This window comes from Babylonia areolata, chromosome 23, assembly GCF_041734735.1.
Source record: "Babylonia areolata isolate BAREFJ2019XMU chromosome 23, ASM4173473v1, whole genome shotgun sequence".
Lineage (NCBI taxonomy): Eukaryota > Metazoa > Mollusca > Gastropoda > Neogastropoda > Buccinidae > Babylonia > Babylonia areolata.
The window spans coordinates 44,245,145-44,263,296 of record NC_134898.1 but is presented as its reverse complement, the minus strand read 5'-3'; the positions used below and the strand labels follow the sequence as shown (position 1 = coordinate 44,263,296).

Genomic DNA, 18,152 nt, shown 5'->3' with positions numbered 1-18,152 from the left:
TGTTTTTTGGTGTGTTTTTTTGTTTGTTTGTTTGTTGTTGTTTTTTAATTCTTTATTGGATTTCTCTGGCAAGCTGTTCTCTTTTATTTTGTGTGTTAGCCAAGACGTTCAAGTGGAGCATTGTCTTTCTAAATCAGAGTCTGTAAAAGAATTTGTTGTTGTTGTTGTTGTTGTTTTAAATTCCTGTGTCTGTCAGACATTATTTGTGGCCCTCTGTCTCTTCACTCACTGTGCACTGTCTGTTGCATTACACTGAAAAGAATACGTTGTTAACATTCTTTCTCTCTGATGCAACACTGAAAAGAATATGTAACATTGTTTATTTCTAATGCATATTGTTTGTTAAACGTTGGTTTGTAAAAAAAATGTCTGTATCTTGACTGTTGTCTCACACTGAAAATAATACGTGAAATCGTGTCTTTCTGCTGCATGTGGAGTGATGGCGTAGAGGTAACGCGTCCGCGTAGGAAGCGAGAGAATCTAAGCGCGCTGGTTCCAATCACGGCTCAGCCGCCGATATTTTCTACCCCTCCACCAGACCTTGAGTGATGGTCTGGACGCTAGTTATTCGGATGAGACGATGGAACTGAGGTCCCGTGTGCAGCACACACTTAGAGCACGTAAAAGAACCCACGGCAACAAAAGGGTTATTCCTGGCAAAATTCTGTAGAAAAATCCACTTCGATAGGAAAAACAAATAAAACTGCACGCAGGAAAAGATACAAAAAACAAAAAAAAATGATGGCGCTGTAGCCCGAATTTCACACAGGGATAATAAGAAATACAAATGCAAATCTTGTTTGTAAAAACGTTTGTAAAAAAAAAAAAATTTAAAAAAAAAAAAATTTAAAGATTATTTTTTAAGTCTGTATCTTTGTACTGCAGTGACTGTCAGTTAACATAATACTGGCTGCGTCTTTTCATGAAAAAAAAAAAGTTTTCGTTTTGTATTAACATGGCTTTCTTCATGAGTTCATACGTTACAACTCCCACATTCACTGGAATATACGAGGTGTGTTTTCCCTGTGTGATTATCTTTACCTCGCCGTTAAGGCATCCACCGTTTTTGCTGGAGGGGGTGGAGGGGACGGGGGGGGGGGGGGTATTTTTGCTGTTTTGTGTTTCAGTAACCCACCGAGCACTAACATGGACCATCATGAATCTTTAAAGTGCGTATTTGATGTTCCGCATGTGTAGACGCACGCACGAATGGTGTTCAGGTCAACACATCTGGAGTTAGGGGGGGAAAAAAAAACCCACCACCTCTCCACCCATAATTCACCAGGCGTAGCCGTGATTCGCACCCAGGACCATCAGAGATTGAAAGTCCAGTGCTCAGACCAGTTGGCTATCACGTCCGACGTGTAGGGAATCTGATTTTTATCTTTGAATATTATTTACTTCTTTTTCATTGAATCCGGGGCTTCTTAGCAAGACGTCTGTTGGTGTTGTTGTCTTATCTGTAGCGACTTGTGTGTGTGTGTGTGTGTGTGTGTGTGTGTGTGTGTGTGTGTGTGTGTGTGTGTGTGTGTGTGTGTCACCAGGATCTGTTAATATAATCTAATGTGGAGTGATGGCCTAGAGGTAATGCGTCCGCATAAGAAGCGAGAGAATCTGAACGCGCTGGTTCGAATCACGGCTCAGCCGCCGGTATTTTTATCCCCTCCACTTGACCGTGAGTGGTGGTCTGGACGCTAGTCTTTCGGATGAGACAATAAACTGAGGTCGCATGTGCTGCATGTACTTAGCGCACGTAAAAGAACCCACGACAAACAAAAGGGCTGTTCCGGGCAAAATTCCGTAGAAAAATCCACTTCGATAGGAAAAACAAATAAAACTGCACGCAGGAAAAGATACAAAAAAAAACAAAAAAAAATGATGGCGCTGTAGCCCGAATTTCACACAGGGATAATAACAAATACAAATGCAAATCTTGTTTGTAAAAACGTTTGTAAAAAATAAAAATAAAAATAAAAATTTAATTTTTTTTTTAAGATTATTTTTTAAGTCTGTATCTTTGTACTGCAGTGACTGTCAGTTAACATAATACTGGCTGCGTCTTTTCTAGAAAAAAAAAAAAGTTTTCGTTTTGTATTAACATGGCTTTCTTCATGAGTTCATACGTTACAACTCCCACATTCACTGGAATATACGAGGTGTGTTTTCCCTGTGTGATTATGTTTACCTCGCCGTTAAGGCATCCACCGTTTTAGCTAGAGGGGGCGGGGGGGGGGGGCATTTTTGCTGTTTTGTGTTTCAGTAACCCACCGAGCACTAACATGGACCATCATGAATCTTTAAAGTGCGTATTTGATGTTCCGCATGTGTAGACGCATGCACGAATGGTGTTCAGGTCAACACATCTGGAGTTAGGGGGGGAAAAAAACCCACCACCTCTCCACCCATAATTCACCAGGAGTAGCCGTGATTCGAACCCAGGACCATCAGAGATTGAAAGTCCAGTGCTCAGACCAGTTGGCTATCGCGTCCGACGTGTATCTTTGAATATTATTTTCTTCTTTTTCATTGAATCCGGGGCTTCTTAGCAAGACGTCTGTTGGTGTTGTTGTCTTATCTGTAGCGACTTGTGTGTGTGTGTGTGTGTGTGTGTGTGTGTGTGTGTGTGTGTGTGTGTGTGCTTCTCTGTGTCACCAGGATCTGTTAATATAATCTAATGTGGAGTGATGGCCTAGAGGTAATGCGTCCGCATAAGAAGCGAGAGAATCTGAACGCGCTGGTTCGAATCACGGCTCAGCCGCCGGTATTTTTATCCCCTCCACTAGACCGTGAGTGGTGGTCTGGACGCTAGTCTTTCGGATGAGACAATAAACTGAGGTCGCATGTGCTGCATGTACTTAGCGCACGTAAAAGAACCCACGGCAACAAAAGGGCTGTTCCTGGCAAAATTCTGTAGAAGAATCCACTTCGATAAGAAAAACAAATAAAACAGCACGCAGGAAAAAAATACAACAAAAAATGGATGGCACTGTAGTGCAGCGACGCGCTCTCCCTGGGGAGAGCAGCCCGAATTTCACACAGAGAAATCTGTTGTGATAAAAAGAAATACAAATACAAATATATAAATGCCAAGTGACCAAGGGATATGTCCACATTAAGAAAGTTGGGCCGGGGGGCGGGGGTGGTGGTGGGGGGGGGGGTGGGGGGGGGGGCTATTGCATAGAAAGTGCTGCACGGAACGGACAGGTCTTCCGTTAGGTTTTTCGTCATCTTCAACACCCCGAGCTAAATTTTGAGGCGCTGACGACTCTAAATTAGAGTAATTAGCATTAATTGATTAGACAGTGACCCACGTATTTCACCACTGTGGATCCATTGACGTCAACAGTTGAAATGACGTGCACTTCCCTGACTTTGTTTCCACCTGCGAAAAAAATGTTAAATGGTACCAACAACAAAAAATAGATAAATGAATAAAAAGCTTTATTGGTAATATTCTATTTTAGTATCCTAAATTATGGGACGTATTTAAACGAAGATGTTAAGGCATTTTGCATGGTTTGAGCGGTGTTTCAATATAGGCACTTTTTCATATTTGGTGCTTCTTTGTTTGTTTTTGTTTTTTGGGGGGATGGGGTAACCCACCTTTGCATGGTTGGGGGGCCAAAAAAAAACAAAAAAAACAACCGAAAGAGCGGCTCTCTGATTGGCACAAACTGAACGAACACGTCGTAACAGACGATTGTGTTTTTTTGTGTTATATATATATATATATATATATATATATATATATATATATATATATCAAGCAAGATGGCTGCACGTTCGTTCAGAGACTGAATCTCTATCAAAATTTGTTCAGTAACCCTCACAACTTTGAGTCGAAAGTCACTGGAAATGAGTTTACAACATCGACGATAACCTGGGTAAAGTCCTATTTTAGCATCCTAAATTTAGGAATCTATTCATTTTACCGGCAATTTTTGTGCATGATATTGCAATTAGTAGATATTGTGACCCATTTTCTATGGATTTCGACCTCTTATTTTGTGCGTTATATATTACTCAGTTTTGATGAGGATTCGCTCACTAAACTGACGTGCCACCATGTTGCTTTTTTTCCGTTTTTTGGTCCTCGCAAACCATGAAAATGTAACCAATGGGTGCAATGATTTAGGACGCTATGATGAGACATCACCCAGCATCGATAATCTAATTGTAATATCAATCTGTCCATATATGCCCGAAAATTCCATGAACTTAGGGATACCGAAATAGGACGTTTTTCCCCATGGGTTGTGGATTAGTGGTGGTGAATGATGTTAATGATAATGAACCTGTCTTTTCACGAAATCTCCTGATGGTGAAGTGTCTGAGTGTGCATGCGCGCGTGACTTAATTAGACCAGACTGAATGCCACAGGAAACGGATGATGAGCGCCCACACGACAGTCGTCGGTCGGCTCTACCCAGATTTTTTTAGTTAAACTGTGTCTTTGTTTTGCACAACACTGACTGCGTCTTTTCAAGACTAAAAAAAAAAAAAGGTCGTTTTGCATTAACATTGTCTTTTCTTTACGCGACAACTCTCATGTCGTGTGAATGACCCCGTGTTTGTGAAGCGCTCGGAGCTTTCTCGCTGACCGATATAAGGCGCTGTATAAATATCCATGTCATAATGTTTTTACCCTTTCACCGCCAAGCTCGCATTTATGCACAGGCGTGGTAGAGGACCCGTGTCACTGACAGGTGACTATTCATTGGTCTGTTATCCATGAACCTACTGCTCTTAATTAATGTTAAGTGGTAGGATAGGCCATATTTTCCATACATTGCAGGGGGAATCCCCAGCTATTCTTAGCCACTATCTTTTCTGTGCTCATACCACACAAGAGAATTTTGTACTCTAAATTGACTGGCGGTGAAACGGTGAATGGTGTATACCGCTGCGTCTCCCATTCTCTCTCTCTCTCTCTCTCTCTCTCTCTCTCTCTCTCTCTCTCTCTCCTTACCCAATGTGTGGCGAAAGCCCAGAAGATGAAAATCATTTCATATTTAACTGCAAAAGATACGATGAATTACGAAAAAAAAACTACACCATTTTCAATACGGCTCCAGCGCAGAGAAAAGATTTGTTCGGCATACTAATGACAGAAAGTGAAGATGTGATACTTTCACTTGCAAAATATGTATCTGCCGCAATAAATATACGGAAAACGTCCATCATCGGTCAAAATACTCATTAGTCAATTAAAAATTAGTATGGGTTCTATGAGAGAGAAAAAAAAGCATTTTGTTCTGATTTGTACCTATGTCACCAGAGCTTTCAGCTAATGACAATAAACATTAAAAAAAAAAAAAAAATTTCAGTGTTCAGTGTTCTCTCTCTTTTCAGGGCCTGTGCAGGATGTTCGGCGTGGGCTACGTGGTGCAGCTGGTGATCCGACTGCTGTCCTCGCTGTCGGCCATCCGTCGCTCGCCCCGCGAGCTGCCGAAGGTCCTGTGGGGACCAGGGGCCTTTGGTCTGGCTGCCTTCCTCGGCCTCTACTCCGCTGTGTTCAGAGTGGGTGGATGTTCCGTCTTTGTGGGGGGATGGGGGGTGTGGAGGGACGGGGGGCTGAGTTTGTGGGTGTTGGGCGTGGGAAGGGTGTGGTTTGTGGGTGTTGGGTGTGGGAAGGGTTTGGTTTGTGGGTGTTGGGTGTGGGAAGATTGTGTTGGTTTGTGGGTGTTGGGTGTGGGAAGGGTGTGTTGGTTTGTGGGTGATGTGTGTGGGAGGGGTGGGGTTTGGGGGTCTGGGAGGTTGTAGGTGTTGGCTGGAGGAGTTTGTGTGTCTGTGTGTGTCTGTGTCTGTCTCTGTGTCTGTGGTTTGTTTGTCCGTGTGTGTGTGTGTCTGTGTCTATGGTTTGTTTGTCCGTGTGTGTGTCTGTGTCTGTGGTTTGTTTGTCCGTGTGTGTGTGTGTGTGTGGTTTGTTTGTCTGCGTGTGTGTGTATGTGTGTATTTGTGTGTGTGAAATATTGGATAATCTTTTAGACATGTTGGTTCCTTTCTTCTTCTACTTCTTCTTCTTCTTCTTCTTCTTCTTCTTCTACTTCGTCTTCTACTACTACTACTACTACTACTGCTACTACTTTTTCTACTTCTTGTTTTTCTTCTTCTTATGTTGTTGTTGTTGCTGTTGTGTTTGTTTTGTTTTTTTAACAGTGTACGTGGTGTATAGTCTGTATGTATCAGTACGCACGCTCTGGCAGCTCCATGAAACTGCAACTTGCCAATATGATCTTTTTATTGATTCGTTTTAGACCTGGTGTTTTTTTCTTGTTTTTTTTTTCATGTTGTGTTTTTTGGTGGTGGTTGTGACGGGCGCAATAGCCGAGTGGTTAAAGCGTTGGACTGTCAATCTGAGGGTCCCGGGTTCGAATCACGGTGACGGCGCCTGGTGGGTAAAGGGTGGAGATTTTTACGATCTCCCAGGTCAACATATGTCCAGACCTGCTAGTGCCTGAACCCCCTTCGTGTGTATATGCAAGCAGAACATCAAATACGCACGTTAAAGATCCTGTAATCCATGTCAGCGTTCAGTGGGTTATGGAAACAAGAACATAACCAGCATGCACACCCCCGAAAACGGAGTATGGCTGCCTACATGGCGGGGTAAAAACGGTCATACACGTAAAAGTCCACTCGTGTGCATACGAGTGAACGCAGAAGAAGGTGGTGGTTGTTTTTTTGGGGGGAGGGGGGGGGGGGTTCGGGGGGTTGTTGTTGTTTTTTGTTTGTTGTTGTATTTTTAGGTTTGTTTGGTTGGTTTCTTTTGGGGGGTGGGTTGTTTTTTTTATTACTGTTCTTTCAGTCTGGAGGTGATTGATTAAGCCAGAATGACTGGGGCCTGTGACGTGGCGTACACTGTTTTGTCTGTATGAGATCAGCGGAGTGGTGTGGACACTCCTCGTGGAATTGAACTGAATATTGGTGTTGGCTTGTTGTCTGGGATGTGGTTCTTTTTCTTCTTTTTTTTTATCTTCTGTATTTTTCTTTTCTTTCTTTTTTTTTTTTTTTTTTCTTTTTTTCCCTACATGGTGTGTTTTAGTTCTTTTTGCGTTTGTGGGCTGCAGATCTCACGTCATCAGTGTTTGTGTGTGTGTGTGTGTGTGTGTGTGTGTGTGTGTGTGTGCGAGCGAGTGGGTATTTTAATACACACTTGATTGTTTTTATTTATGTATGCACGTTTGTATCTGTAGATGCATTTGACTGTGTGTGTGAGTGTGTGTGAGGGGGGGGGGGGATGTGTGCGTGTGGGTGTGTACGTAGGTGTGTGTACGTGTACGTGTTTTTGTGTGCGCCTTCTTTGCACCAGATTTGGCCTCAGTACAAAATGTATTTGTATGCAGCGTGTGAAAGAGCTGACTTTCATTTCCATTCTTCTCGTCAGTCTCCGTGGCATGCAGACAGGAGGGGAAAAAAAAATTAATGGGGATGGCGAGGGGAGTGGGGCGAGGGGTGTTGGTGGTGCTGTACTGTGGCGATACACACTTTCCCCGGGGAAAGCAGCCTGGATTTCACACAGGGAACCCTGTTGTGACAAAGAGAGCAATAAGAAGAATTAGAATAAGAATGCAGAGTTTAATGCAATACAGCACAACGCAATACAACACAGTGCAACACAGTGTGTGCCGAGGGGGTGGATGGGGGGGGGGAGGGGGTATGGGGGGCAGGCATGTCAGTTTGCTTTTCTGTATGTTTATATACAAGTATGCATGCATCGTGTGTGTGTGTGAGTGTGTGTGTGTGTGAGTGAGTGTGTGTAAGTGTGTGAGTGTGTGTGTGCGTGTGTAGTTTCCTTGGTACATTTTGGTGCATATTATGTAACATTGATGTGCTGTGTTACACATGAAACAATGTGTTTCGTAAGGCACCCAGAGCAGTTTCCTTGATAGGCGCTATATAAGTATCCACATCATATCACATCATATTCATATCATATCATGTTATATCATAATCATATCAGTAATAGTAGTAGTTGATGTTGTTGTCGTAGTGGTGGTGGTAGTGCAGTACGATACAATACAATGTGATACGACGCAGTGCAATACAGTACAAAACAATACAACACAATAAATGAAATACCATGCGATACAATACTGTACTAGGTGCCAGCTGCGTGCACACTAGTTGCAGTAGTAGTAGTAGTGGTAGTAATAGTAGTAGAAGTATAGTATTATTAGTAGTAGTATATTAGTAGTAGTAGTAGTAGTTGTTGTTGTTGTTGTAGTAGTACAGTACAATGCAATGCAACACAATACAAAACAAATACAATACGATACAGTACAATACAATACAGTACAATACAACACAACACAACACAGTACAAATGCAATACGATACAATACACTGCCATACAAATACACTACAATACAATACAAATACAATACAACACAACACAATACAATACAACACATACAATACAGTACGAGACAACACAACACCCCCAGCACAACACAACACAACACAGTACAAATGCAATACGATACAAACACACTACCATACCAACACAAATACAGTACAATACAATACAACACAATATAATACAATACAAAACAATACAACACAACAAACACAACACAACTCAGTTTCAGTTTCAGTTTCAGTTTCACTTTCTCAAGGAGGCGTCACTGCGTTCGGACAATCCATACACGCTACACCACATCTGTTGAGCAGATGCCTGACCAGCAGCATAACCCAACGCGCTTAGTCAGGCCTTGAGTGCATGCTTACATATTTGTGTACCTATGAAAGTGGATTTCATTTTACGTAATTTCGCCAGAGGACAACACTCTCGTTGCCATGGGTTCTTTTTCAGTGCGCCAAGTGCGTGCTGCACACGGGACCTCGGTTTATCGTCTCATCCGAAAGACTAGACGCTCAGTTTGATTTTCCAGTCAAACTTAGGAGAAAGGGCGAGAGCGGGATTCGAACCCACACCCTCACGGACTCTCTGTATTGGCAGCTGAGCGTCTTAACCATTCTGCCACCTTCCTCCTCAACTCAGTACAAATGCAATACGATACAAATACAATAAAATACAACACAACACAACTCAATACAATACAAATGCAATACGATACAAATACAATACCATACAATACAAATCCAATACAAGACAATACAATATAAATGCAATATAATACAAATACAATACACTACAAACAGGGCGTCAACTGCGCACTCCGGTGGCTACGAGAGAAGGACGATGCGGTTCACGGCATGGCGGCAGGTTTTGTGGCTGGTGGGGCCATGTACTTCTACAAGAGTGTCCCCGTGGCCCTGTTCTGTGCCTCCAAACTGGTGGAGGTGAGTCTCTGTGTGTGTGTGTGTGTGTGTGTGTGTGTGTGTGTGTGTGTGTGTGTGTGTGTGTGTGTGTGTGTGCTTTGTGGCTGGTGGGGCCATGTACTTCTACAAGAGTGGCCCTGTGGCCCTGTTCTGTGCCTCCAAACTGGTGGAGGTGAGTGTCTGTGTGAATGTGTGTGTGTGTGTGTGCGCGCGCGCTTTGTGGCTGGTGGAGCCATGTACTTTTACAAGAGTGTCCCCGTGGCCCTGTTCTGTGCCTCCAAACTGGTGGAGGTGAGTCTGTGTGTGTGTGTGTGTGGTGTGTGCCTCTGTGTGTGTGTGTGTGTGTGTGTGTGCTTTGTGGCTGGTGGGGCCATGTACTTCTACAAGAGTGTCCCTGTGGCCCTGTTCTGTGCCTCCAAACTGGTGGAGGTGAGTGTCTCTGTGTGTGTGTGTGTGTGTGTGTGTGTGTGTGTGTGTGTGTGCTTTGTGGCTGGTGGAGCCATGTACTTCTACAAGAGTGTCCCCGTGGCCCTGTTCTGTGCATCCAAACTGGTGGAGGTGAGTCTGTGTGTGTGTGTGTGTGTGTGTGTGTGTGTGTGTGCTTTGTGGCTGGTGGGGCCATGTACTTCTACAAGAGTGTCCCCGTGGCCCTGTTCTGTGCCTCCAAACTGGTGGAGGTGAGTCTCTGTGTGTGTGTGTGTGTGTGTGTGTGTGTGTGTGTGTGTGTGCTTTGTGGCTGGTGGAGCCATGTACTTCTACAAGAGTGTCCCCGTGGCCCTGTTCTGTGCATCCAAACTGGTGGAGGTGAGTCTCTGTGTGTGTGTGTGTGTGTGTGTGTGTGTGCTTTGTGGCTGGTGGGGCCATGTACTTCTACAAGAGTGTCCCCGTGGCCCTGTTCTGTGCCTCCAAACTGGTGGAGGTGAGTCTCTGTGTGTGTGTGTGTGTGTGTGTGTGTGTGTGTGTGTGCTTTGTGGCTGGTGGAGCCATGTACTTCTACAAGAGTGTCCCCGTGGCCCTGTTCTGTGCCTCCAAACTGGTGGAGGCGAGTCTGTGTGTGTGTGTGTGTGTGTGTGTGTGTGTGGTGTGTGTGCCTCTGTGTGTGTGTGTGTGCCTCTGCGTGTGTGTGTGTGTGTGTGTGCTTTGTGGCTGGTGGGGCCATGTACTTCTACAAGAGTGTCCCTGTGGCCCTGTTCTGTGCCTCCAAACTGGTGGAGGTGAGTGTCTGTGTGAATGTGTGTGTGTGTGTGTGTGCGCGCGCGCTTTGTGGCTGGTGGAGCCATGTACTTTTACAAGAGTGTCCCCGTGGCCCTGTTCTGTGCCTCCAAACTGGTGGAGGTGAGTCTCTGTGTGTGTGTGTGTGTGTGGTGTGTGCCTCTGTGTGTGTGTGTGTCTGTGTGTGTGTGCTTTGTGGCTGGTGGGGCCATGTACTTCTACAAGAGTGTCCCTGTGGCCCTGTTCTGTGCCTCCAAACTGGTGGAGGTGAGTGTCTGTGTGTGTGTGTGTGTGTGTGTGTGTGTGTGTGTGTGTGTGTGTGTGTGTGTGTGTGTGTGTGCCTGCGTGTGTGTATGCGTTTGTGTGATTCGACCAAGTGATGCTTAATGAGTTTTGTGTGCAGCACAAGACGTATATATGCCATTGTCTATGTGTTTGTGTATGTGTGTTGTTGGGGGGCGGGATATTTACGTTTGCCATTTGAGAGTTGGGCCTGGGTAGATGTGTGTTATACTGTGGATTTTTGTTTTGTATTGTTTGTTTTGTTTTGTATTGTTTGTTTTGTTTTTTTTTTGTGCTTCTTTGTTGTTTTTGTTGCTGTTGTTTGTTTTGCTTTGTTGTTGTTGTTCTTTGTTGTTTTGTTGTTGTTGATTTGTTGGGGGTTTTTTGTCTGTTTTTTTTTTTCTATTGTTGTTTTGTGTGTTGTTGTTTGTTTGTTTGTGTGTGTGTGTGTGTGTTTGTTTTTTTTATCCTGTTGTTTTTACATTGTTTCAGTATTAAGACATTGCTCTTTGGCTAAGCGGCCTTGTACAAAGTGGCAAATCTTTTAATATACCAAAAAATACACAGTCACTTCTGTCCATGATACAGACACTCACGTAGCATTTTTTTTTCAATAGTTTACACGCGAGTGAGGAGACTGTAGACTTGATCAGCTACATTTGTTGTGTGTGTGTGTTTTTTTTTAATATGTGCATGTAATTTATGTGCACATATATATATATATATATATATATATATATATCCTCGAGCATGCACATTTCAAGTATGTTGAGGTGATGTTAGCTCAGGCTTCAAAAGGCACTGTCAATAGATAATATACATCCGCGTGCTGCCCACAGAGACATCTGCAGGCATTCAGTATGGATTTTGCCTTAAAGCTTAGTTTGTTATATCTAGATAATATGTATGCTGCGTAAGGATGTAACATTGATATAAATGCAATGTGGGTTTTTACCACAAGGAACTTGTGTGCACGTTCAAAATATTCGCGTCCGTCCACATTTATGTGGCACGCACAAACTTCATGAAATAATGATGTAGGCATTCTCACATGTCTGTCCTCGAGCATGGTCAAGCATCACTGTGGTAGATATGCGAGAATACACACACACACACACACTCTCTCTCTCTCTCTCTCTCTCTCTCTCTCTCTCTCTCTCTGTACGAGTTGAAGTTGCCAGTCATGGTCTAAGGGAAATAAATTTGAGTAGTGCAGCGGTTGCTGTCAAGAGTTCATTCCCATGAATTGTCACCATTCCCAGGGTTTGTTTTGGAACCTGAAAACCTCTCAAAGTGTAACAGAAATAAATGAATTGTCATGATTGTTTTGATGATGGCTTGTGATGATTCATCAAATATCTACACTCAGCTCTTTTGGGTCTTTACACATCGGCCTTTTTATGTTGTTGTCTTTTTGAAAGGTGTGTATTTGGGCCTGTGTACTTACGTTTATGCTTTCGTATCTGTGAAACTGCAGGTTTGTTGTATATCTGTTATGCATATGTGTGTGTGTGTGTGTGTGTGTGTGTTTACATTATTTGCCTATTTGTTTATTCGTTATCATTATTGGCTTTTAATTTTTTTAATTATCTATTTGCCTCTCTTGTCTTCCTTTTTATATATACTCAGTTACTTCTTCTTTTTTCTTCTTTTTTTCTTTTTTTTTTCTTTTTTTTTCTCAAGACCTGACTAAGCACGTTGGGTTATGCTGCTGGTCAGGCATCTGCTTAGCAGATGTGGTGTAGAGTATATGGATTTGTCCGAACGCAGTGACGCCTCCTTGAGCTCCTGATACTGATACTAATACTAATACTTATAAAGTGTGAAAAATCACATTGGAGAGAAAAAGCAGAGTTACCTAACAATGTGAACATGTGAAGGAGCCACTAACTCCGCAAAGAGAGTGTCTGAATTCTGCTTGTTAATCAGATGCTTTATGTGTTTTAATGACATCCTGTATATCAAACATTTAATGGATTTGATGGATTTTAGTATATTAAATGGTTTATGGATTTGGATTACTTTCTGTATGTTGAGTGGATTTTGAGTACTTTCTGTCATATTGAATGGATTTTGATTACTTTCTGCATAATAAAGATTTCATGTATTTTAATGTCTATATATCAAACGTTTGATAAATTTTAATTGCCTCATTGAATACAAAATGTGTGATGGGTTTTCTATCATAATGTTGTTTGTTTTATTATCAGATGTTTGTTGATAAAGTTTTTGTCCACTTTTGTTGTTTGTTTTATTATCAGATGTATGTTGATAAAGTTTTTGTCCACTTTTGTTTGTTTTATTATCAGATATATTTTGATAAAGTGTTTGTCCACTTCTCTCCACCCCCCCCCCCCCCCCCCCCCACCCCCCATCCCCCTTCCCCTCCAGGTCCTGTACTTCAAAGGTATTGACGCGGGCCGCCTTCCCTACATCCCTCACGCTGAGGTGTTCATCTATGCCTTCACCTGCGCCTTTGTCTTCCATGCTGTGAGTTGATGAATGATGATGAATGAAAGATACGGATACTTATATAGCGCCTGTCCTCGGTCGGAGATCAAGCTCTAAGCGCTTTACAAAAATGGGGTCATTTGCACAACAGAATGTCTTCCTGGGTAGAGCCGACTGACGGCTGCCATTGGGCACTCATCATTCGCTTCCTGTGTTATTCAGTCAGATTTCAGGCACGCGCACATACACGCTCAGACATGCAACATTTTGCATGTATGACCGTTTCGTTTATTTACCCCGTGCCATGTAGGCAGCCATACTCCGTTTTCGGGGGTGTGCATGCTGGGTATGTTCTTATGTTCCATAACCCTCCGAACGCTGGTATGGATTACAGGTTCTTTAACGTACGTATTTGATCATCTGCTTGTGTGTACGAAGGGGGTTCAGGCACAAGCAGGTCTGCACATCTGTTGACCTGGTAGATCGGAAAAATCTCCACCCTTTACCCACCAGGCGCCGTTACCGAGATTTGAACCCGGGACCCTCAGATTGAAAGTCCGATGCTGCACTCGGCTATTGCGCCTGTAAGTTATTCCCCATTGGGTATTTACTTACTTCCTGTCCGGTAGGCCCATTGGCATGTAGGGCAGCGACGAAGAACCGCCACTCTGGTCTGCAGAGGGCCCAGTCTCTGAACAGTACTCCAGGTGTGCTGCAGGGTCTTGGAGTTCTTCAGCTGTTCTTCGCCAAGTGTTCTGTGGCCTTCCTCTCGTGCGTCTGCCATCTGGTGTGCAGTGAAGGGGCTTGCTTTCTTCACACGACGTGTGCAGTCCATCTCCACCGCCTTCTCATGATGAGGGTCCCCATGTTCTCTTGATCGCACTGGGCGAGTGGTTGTCGCTTGGAGAAAGGGGTTCTGGGCCAGAAGATTTGCGGGATTCTCCAAAGTGTTTTGTTTTTTTTGTTTTGTTTTTGTTTTTGTTTTTTCCCTGAGGAAGGTTGACAACTTCGTTAGATCAAATACCAGTGTCTTTCAGTATAAACAGCTTCCATGCCTTCTGGGAAATTCTGTGCTTGAAATTTCCTCTTTTCTCTCGGACTTCTCTCTTCCTTCATTGTCTGCTTTTTTTGTCTGCCTTCCCAGTTCATTCCCTTTTCTACTACACATGTGTCATTTCAGTAAAACTTTGTTTTTTGATAAGCGAACACAGCCTTGTCTGTTTCGAAAGGGGAAAATGGAATGTTAATGTGTAATTGTTTGTTTGCTTGTGTGGGCGTTTTGTGCTTTTTTACTTTTGGACATCACTCATTTTGGTTTATGTACACTCATTTTGGTTTATGTACGACAGTCAGTCATGTCATTCTATTGCCAACAGAATCAGCAGAGGAGGCAGCTGCTGTCCCAACTGTCTAGGGTAGAATTTGATTATAGTGGAGAGTGTCCTGCCCAAGTTACATCCCCCAATCTCTCGGCCAAGAGGGTATTTGGACCGTTTTGCGGCGTTGGGATGGTTTATATGGTGTGTGTGAAAGATGTTCATGTATAATATTTCAACGCCCCCAGGGGGCACATGAAATAAACCTGTTATGTTGACTTGCCATGTCCTGCCCTGCCTTGTCTTGCCTGCCCTGCCTTTCCCTGCCCTGCGTTGCCCTATCCTGCCCTGTCTTGTCTTGCCCTGCCCTGCCCTGTTTTGTCTTGCCTTGCCCTGCCCTGCCCTGCCTTGCCCTACCCTGCCCTGTCTTGCCTACCCTGCCTTGCCTTGCCCTGCCCTGCCTTGCCCTGCCCCGCCTTGCCCTGCAGTGTCTTGTCTTGCCCTGCCCTGTTTTGTCTTGCCTTGCCCTGCCCTGCCTTGCCCTGCCCTGCCCTCCCCTGTCTTGCCCTGCCTTGCCCTGCCCTGCCTTGCCCTGCCCTGTCTTGTCTGGCCCTCCCTGCCTTGCCCTGCCCTGCCCTGTCTTGTCTTGTCTTGCCCTCCCTGCCTTGCCCTGCCCTGTCTTGTCTTGCCCTCCCTGTCTTGCCCTGCCCTGTCTTGTCTTGCTCTCCCTGCCTTGCCCTGCCCTGCCCTGCCTTGCCCTGTCTTGTCTTGCCCTGCCCTGCCTTGCCTTGCCCTGCCCTGTCTTGTCTTGCCCTCCCTGCCCTGCCTTGCCTTGCCTTGCCCTGCCCTGCCCTGCCCTGCCCTGCCTTGCCTTGCCCTGCCCTGCCCTGCCCTGCACTGCCTTGCCCTACCTTGCCCTGCCCTGCCCTGCCTTGCCTTGCCCTGCCCTGCCCTGCCCTGCCCTGTCTTGCCTTGCCTTGCCTTGCCCTGCCCTGCCCTGCCCTGCCCTGCCTTGCCTTGCCTTGCCTTGCCCAGTCTGACTGTGTTTTGGTTTAACAGGCTGTGATGGAACCTCAGGCCCTGAGGCCTGCCTACTGGAAGTGGCTGCTGAGAGTGACTCACAACAAGTAGGCTCTGTGTGTGTGTGTGTGTGTGTGTGTGGTTGTGTGTGTGTGTGTGGTTGTGTGTGTGTGTGTGTGTGGTTGTGTGTGTGTGTGTGGTTGTGTGTGTGTGTGGGGGGTTGTGCGTGTGTGTGTGTGTGTGTGTGTGTGTGTGTGTGTGTGTTAGACAGGGAGTGAAGGGCTTTAAAAGCTTACTTGGTCTGGTGGGAGGAACGAGATCCGTAACAGATACGTCACAGTCTTCTGTGTGTGTGTGTGTGTGTGTGTGTGTGTGTGTGTGTGTGTACATGAGAGAGAAACAGAGTTCGCTGACACTGTTAGGTGGATAGGAGTGGATCTGAGCCTTCAGCCAGTATACGCTTCAAGAACGCTTCAAGCAGACCTTCACTCCAGCCACAGATATTTTCTCTTGTTTGAAAAAAAAATAGAATAAATAAATAGATAAATAAATAAATAATGAATTTAAGAAAATCTTATTATTATCGATACACATACAGCGCCTGCCTTCGGTCAGAGACCAAACCAAGCACTTCAAAAACAGTCGTTTGCACAACAAGCTGCCTTCTTGGGTAGAACCTGATGACAGACAGCTGCATGAAGGCGTTCATTTTCAGTTGAAAACACAAAACTGGTAGAATGGAAAAGACGCTCAGCTGTCAATAGAGAGAGTCCGTGAGGGGTGTGGGTTCCAGTCCCGCTCTCGCCCTTTCTCCCAAGTTTGACTGGAAAATCAAACCGAGCGTCTGGTTATTCGGATGAGACGATAAACTGAGGTCCCGTGTGCGGTAATAAGAGTGTTGTCCTCTGGCAAAATTCTGTAGAAGAACTCCACTCGGACAGGTGCACAAAATACATGAGCATGCACCCAAGGCCTGACGAAGCGCGTTGGGTCGGAAATCTGCCTGGCAGGCGTGGTGTAACGTATATGGATTTGTCGGAACGCATTGACGCCTCCTCCTTGAGAGACTGAAAGTGAACCTGAAGCTCCGTCTCTCTGTGCAGGTTTGCCGTGATGAATCGAAGACTGCTGGACGTGTTTGGCACCAACGCTTCCCAGATCAACCCAGACTTCTGGCCCGACTATGACCCCCGCTACACCGACCTCCGACCCCCCACCAGCTGATGACGTCTGGCCCTCCGCCCATAGCGGGCATCCTGCTGGGAACCTGTGATCATGATAGCAGATCAGGTGTGGGCGTGTGAGTGCTTCCAGCGTTGGCGGGCGGCGTTCTGTGTGACTTTATGATGGCGCTTTTCGTACGGTTTGTCCCAAGCTTTGTTGTTGGGTTTCTCCCTTTTCGTTTCTGTGTGTGTGTGTGTGTGTGTGTGTGTGTGTGTGTGTGTGTGTGTCTCACTCTAGCTCTCCCTCTCTCTCTCTCTCTCTCTCTCTCTCTCTCTCTCTCTCTAGCTCTCTCTCTCTCTCTCTAGCGCTCTCTCTCTCTATCTAGCTCTCTTTCTTGCTCTCTCTCTCTCTCAAGCTCTCTCTCGCTCTCTCTCTCTCCCTCTCTTTCTCTCTCTCTAGCTCTCTCACTCTAGCTCTCTCTCTCTCTCTAGCTATCTCTCTTTCTCTCTCTCTCTCTCTCTCTTTCTCTCTCTATCTCTCTCTAGCTCTCTCTCTCTCTCTCTCTCTCTAGCTCTCTCTCTCTCTTTCTTTCTCTCTCTGTCTGTCTGTCTGTCTGTCTGTCTCTTTCTCTGTCTCTCCCACTCTCTCTCCCACCTCTCTCTCCCTTTCTCTCTAGCTCTCTCCCCTCTCTCTCTCTCTCTCTCTCTCTCTCTCTCTCTCTACTGTCCTTTTCCTTAGAGTGGTTTATAAACTAGGAATAAAGCGGTGTGAGAAGAGGACTGGGCCTCACCTTCTCATGCCGAGCTCTGGACACAGCGAACATGGTTCATTGTGCTGTATGTTGGTAACAGGCTGTGTCAGAGCATTAGCGTTTACCATATCACCCAGGGATCCAGAAGTTGTGCTGAGATAATATATGTGTTTTGTTCTAACGATTTTCTTCTTCTTTTTTTTTTTTTTCTTTTTTTTTTTGGATGAATCATGTTAGACACTATTATATTTCTCTGCAATGGACGTTGAAGTGTATATTTCAGAGCTTGTGCTGAGATAATGCGTTTTGTTCCAACAATTTTGTTTTTCCAGTCATGTTAGTTACTATTATACTTCTCTGCAATGGATGTTGAAGTGTACATTTCTGAGCTTGCAAAAACTGCAAAATCAAATTGCAAAATCATGATCAGGGTCTTTTCAGCCTCTGCTTTGTGAATTCTGAATGAATGGAGAAAAAAAAAAATAACCGTTGAAGGGTTCTGTGTTTAGTGTGATACGATCTGTGTTTTGTGGATCAAAGAAACCAGATGTAAAATGATGATGATCAGTTGTTTTACTTTGTGTGACTGGTCAAGAGAGAATACCAAGTGCCTTGACTGCTGCTGCTGTTGGACATTATTTTCTGTGGGTTTTTTTTTTTTGTTTTTTTTG

The 18,152-nt window shown here is 44.7% G+C and overlaps 1 protein-coding gene across 3 annotated transcripts in view; it reads left to right on the top strand.

The window, feature by feature from the left end:
• The window catches only part of LOC143297913 (transmembrane protein 135-like), a 299,849-nt gene extending 282,831 nt beyond the window's left edge, over positions 1 to 17,018 (top strand). For all 3 annotated transcript variants that reach the window (XM_076610471.1, XM_076610472.1, XM_076610470.1), the window contains 5 exons: positions 5,353 to 5,520; positions 9,166 to 9,306; positions 13,171 to 13,269; positions 15,606 to 15,673; positions 16,670 to 17,018. In XM_076610471.1, the coding sequence (XP_076466586.1) occupies positions 5,353 to 5,520; positions 9,166 to 9,306; positions 13,171 to 13,269; positions 15,606 to 15,673; positions 16,670 to 16,790 (597 nt within the window). In that variant the 3' untranslated portion in view covers positions 16,791 to 17,018. The remainder of the gene's footprint in view (positions 1 to 5,352; positions 5,521 to 9,165; positions 9,307 to 13,170; positions 13,270 to 15,605; positions 15,674 to 16,669) is intronic.
• Positions 17,019 to 18,152: the final 1,134 nt, after the last annotated feature.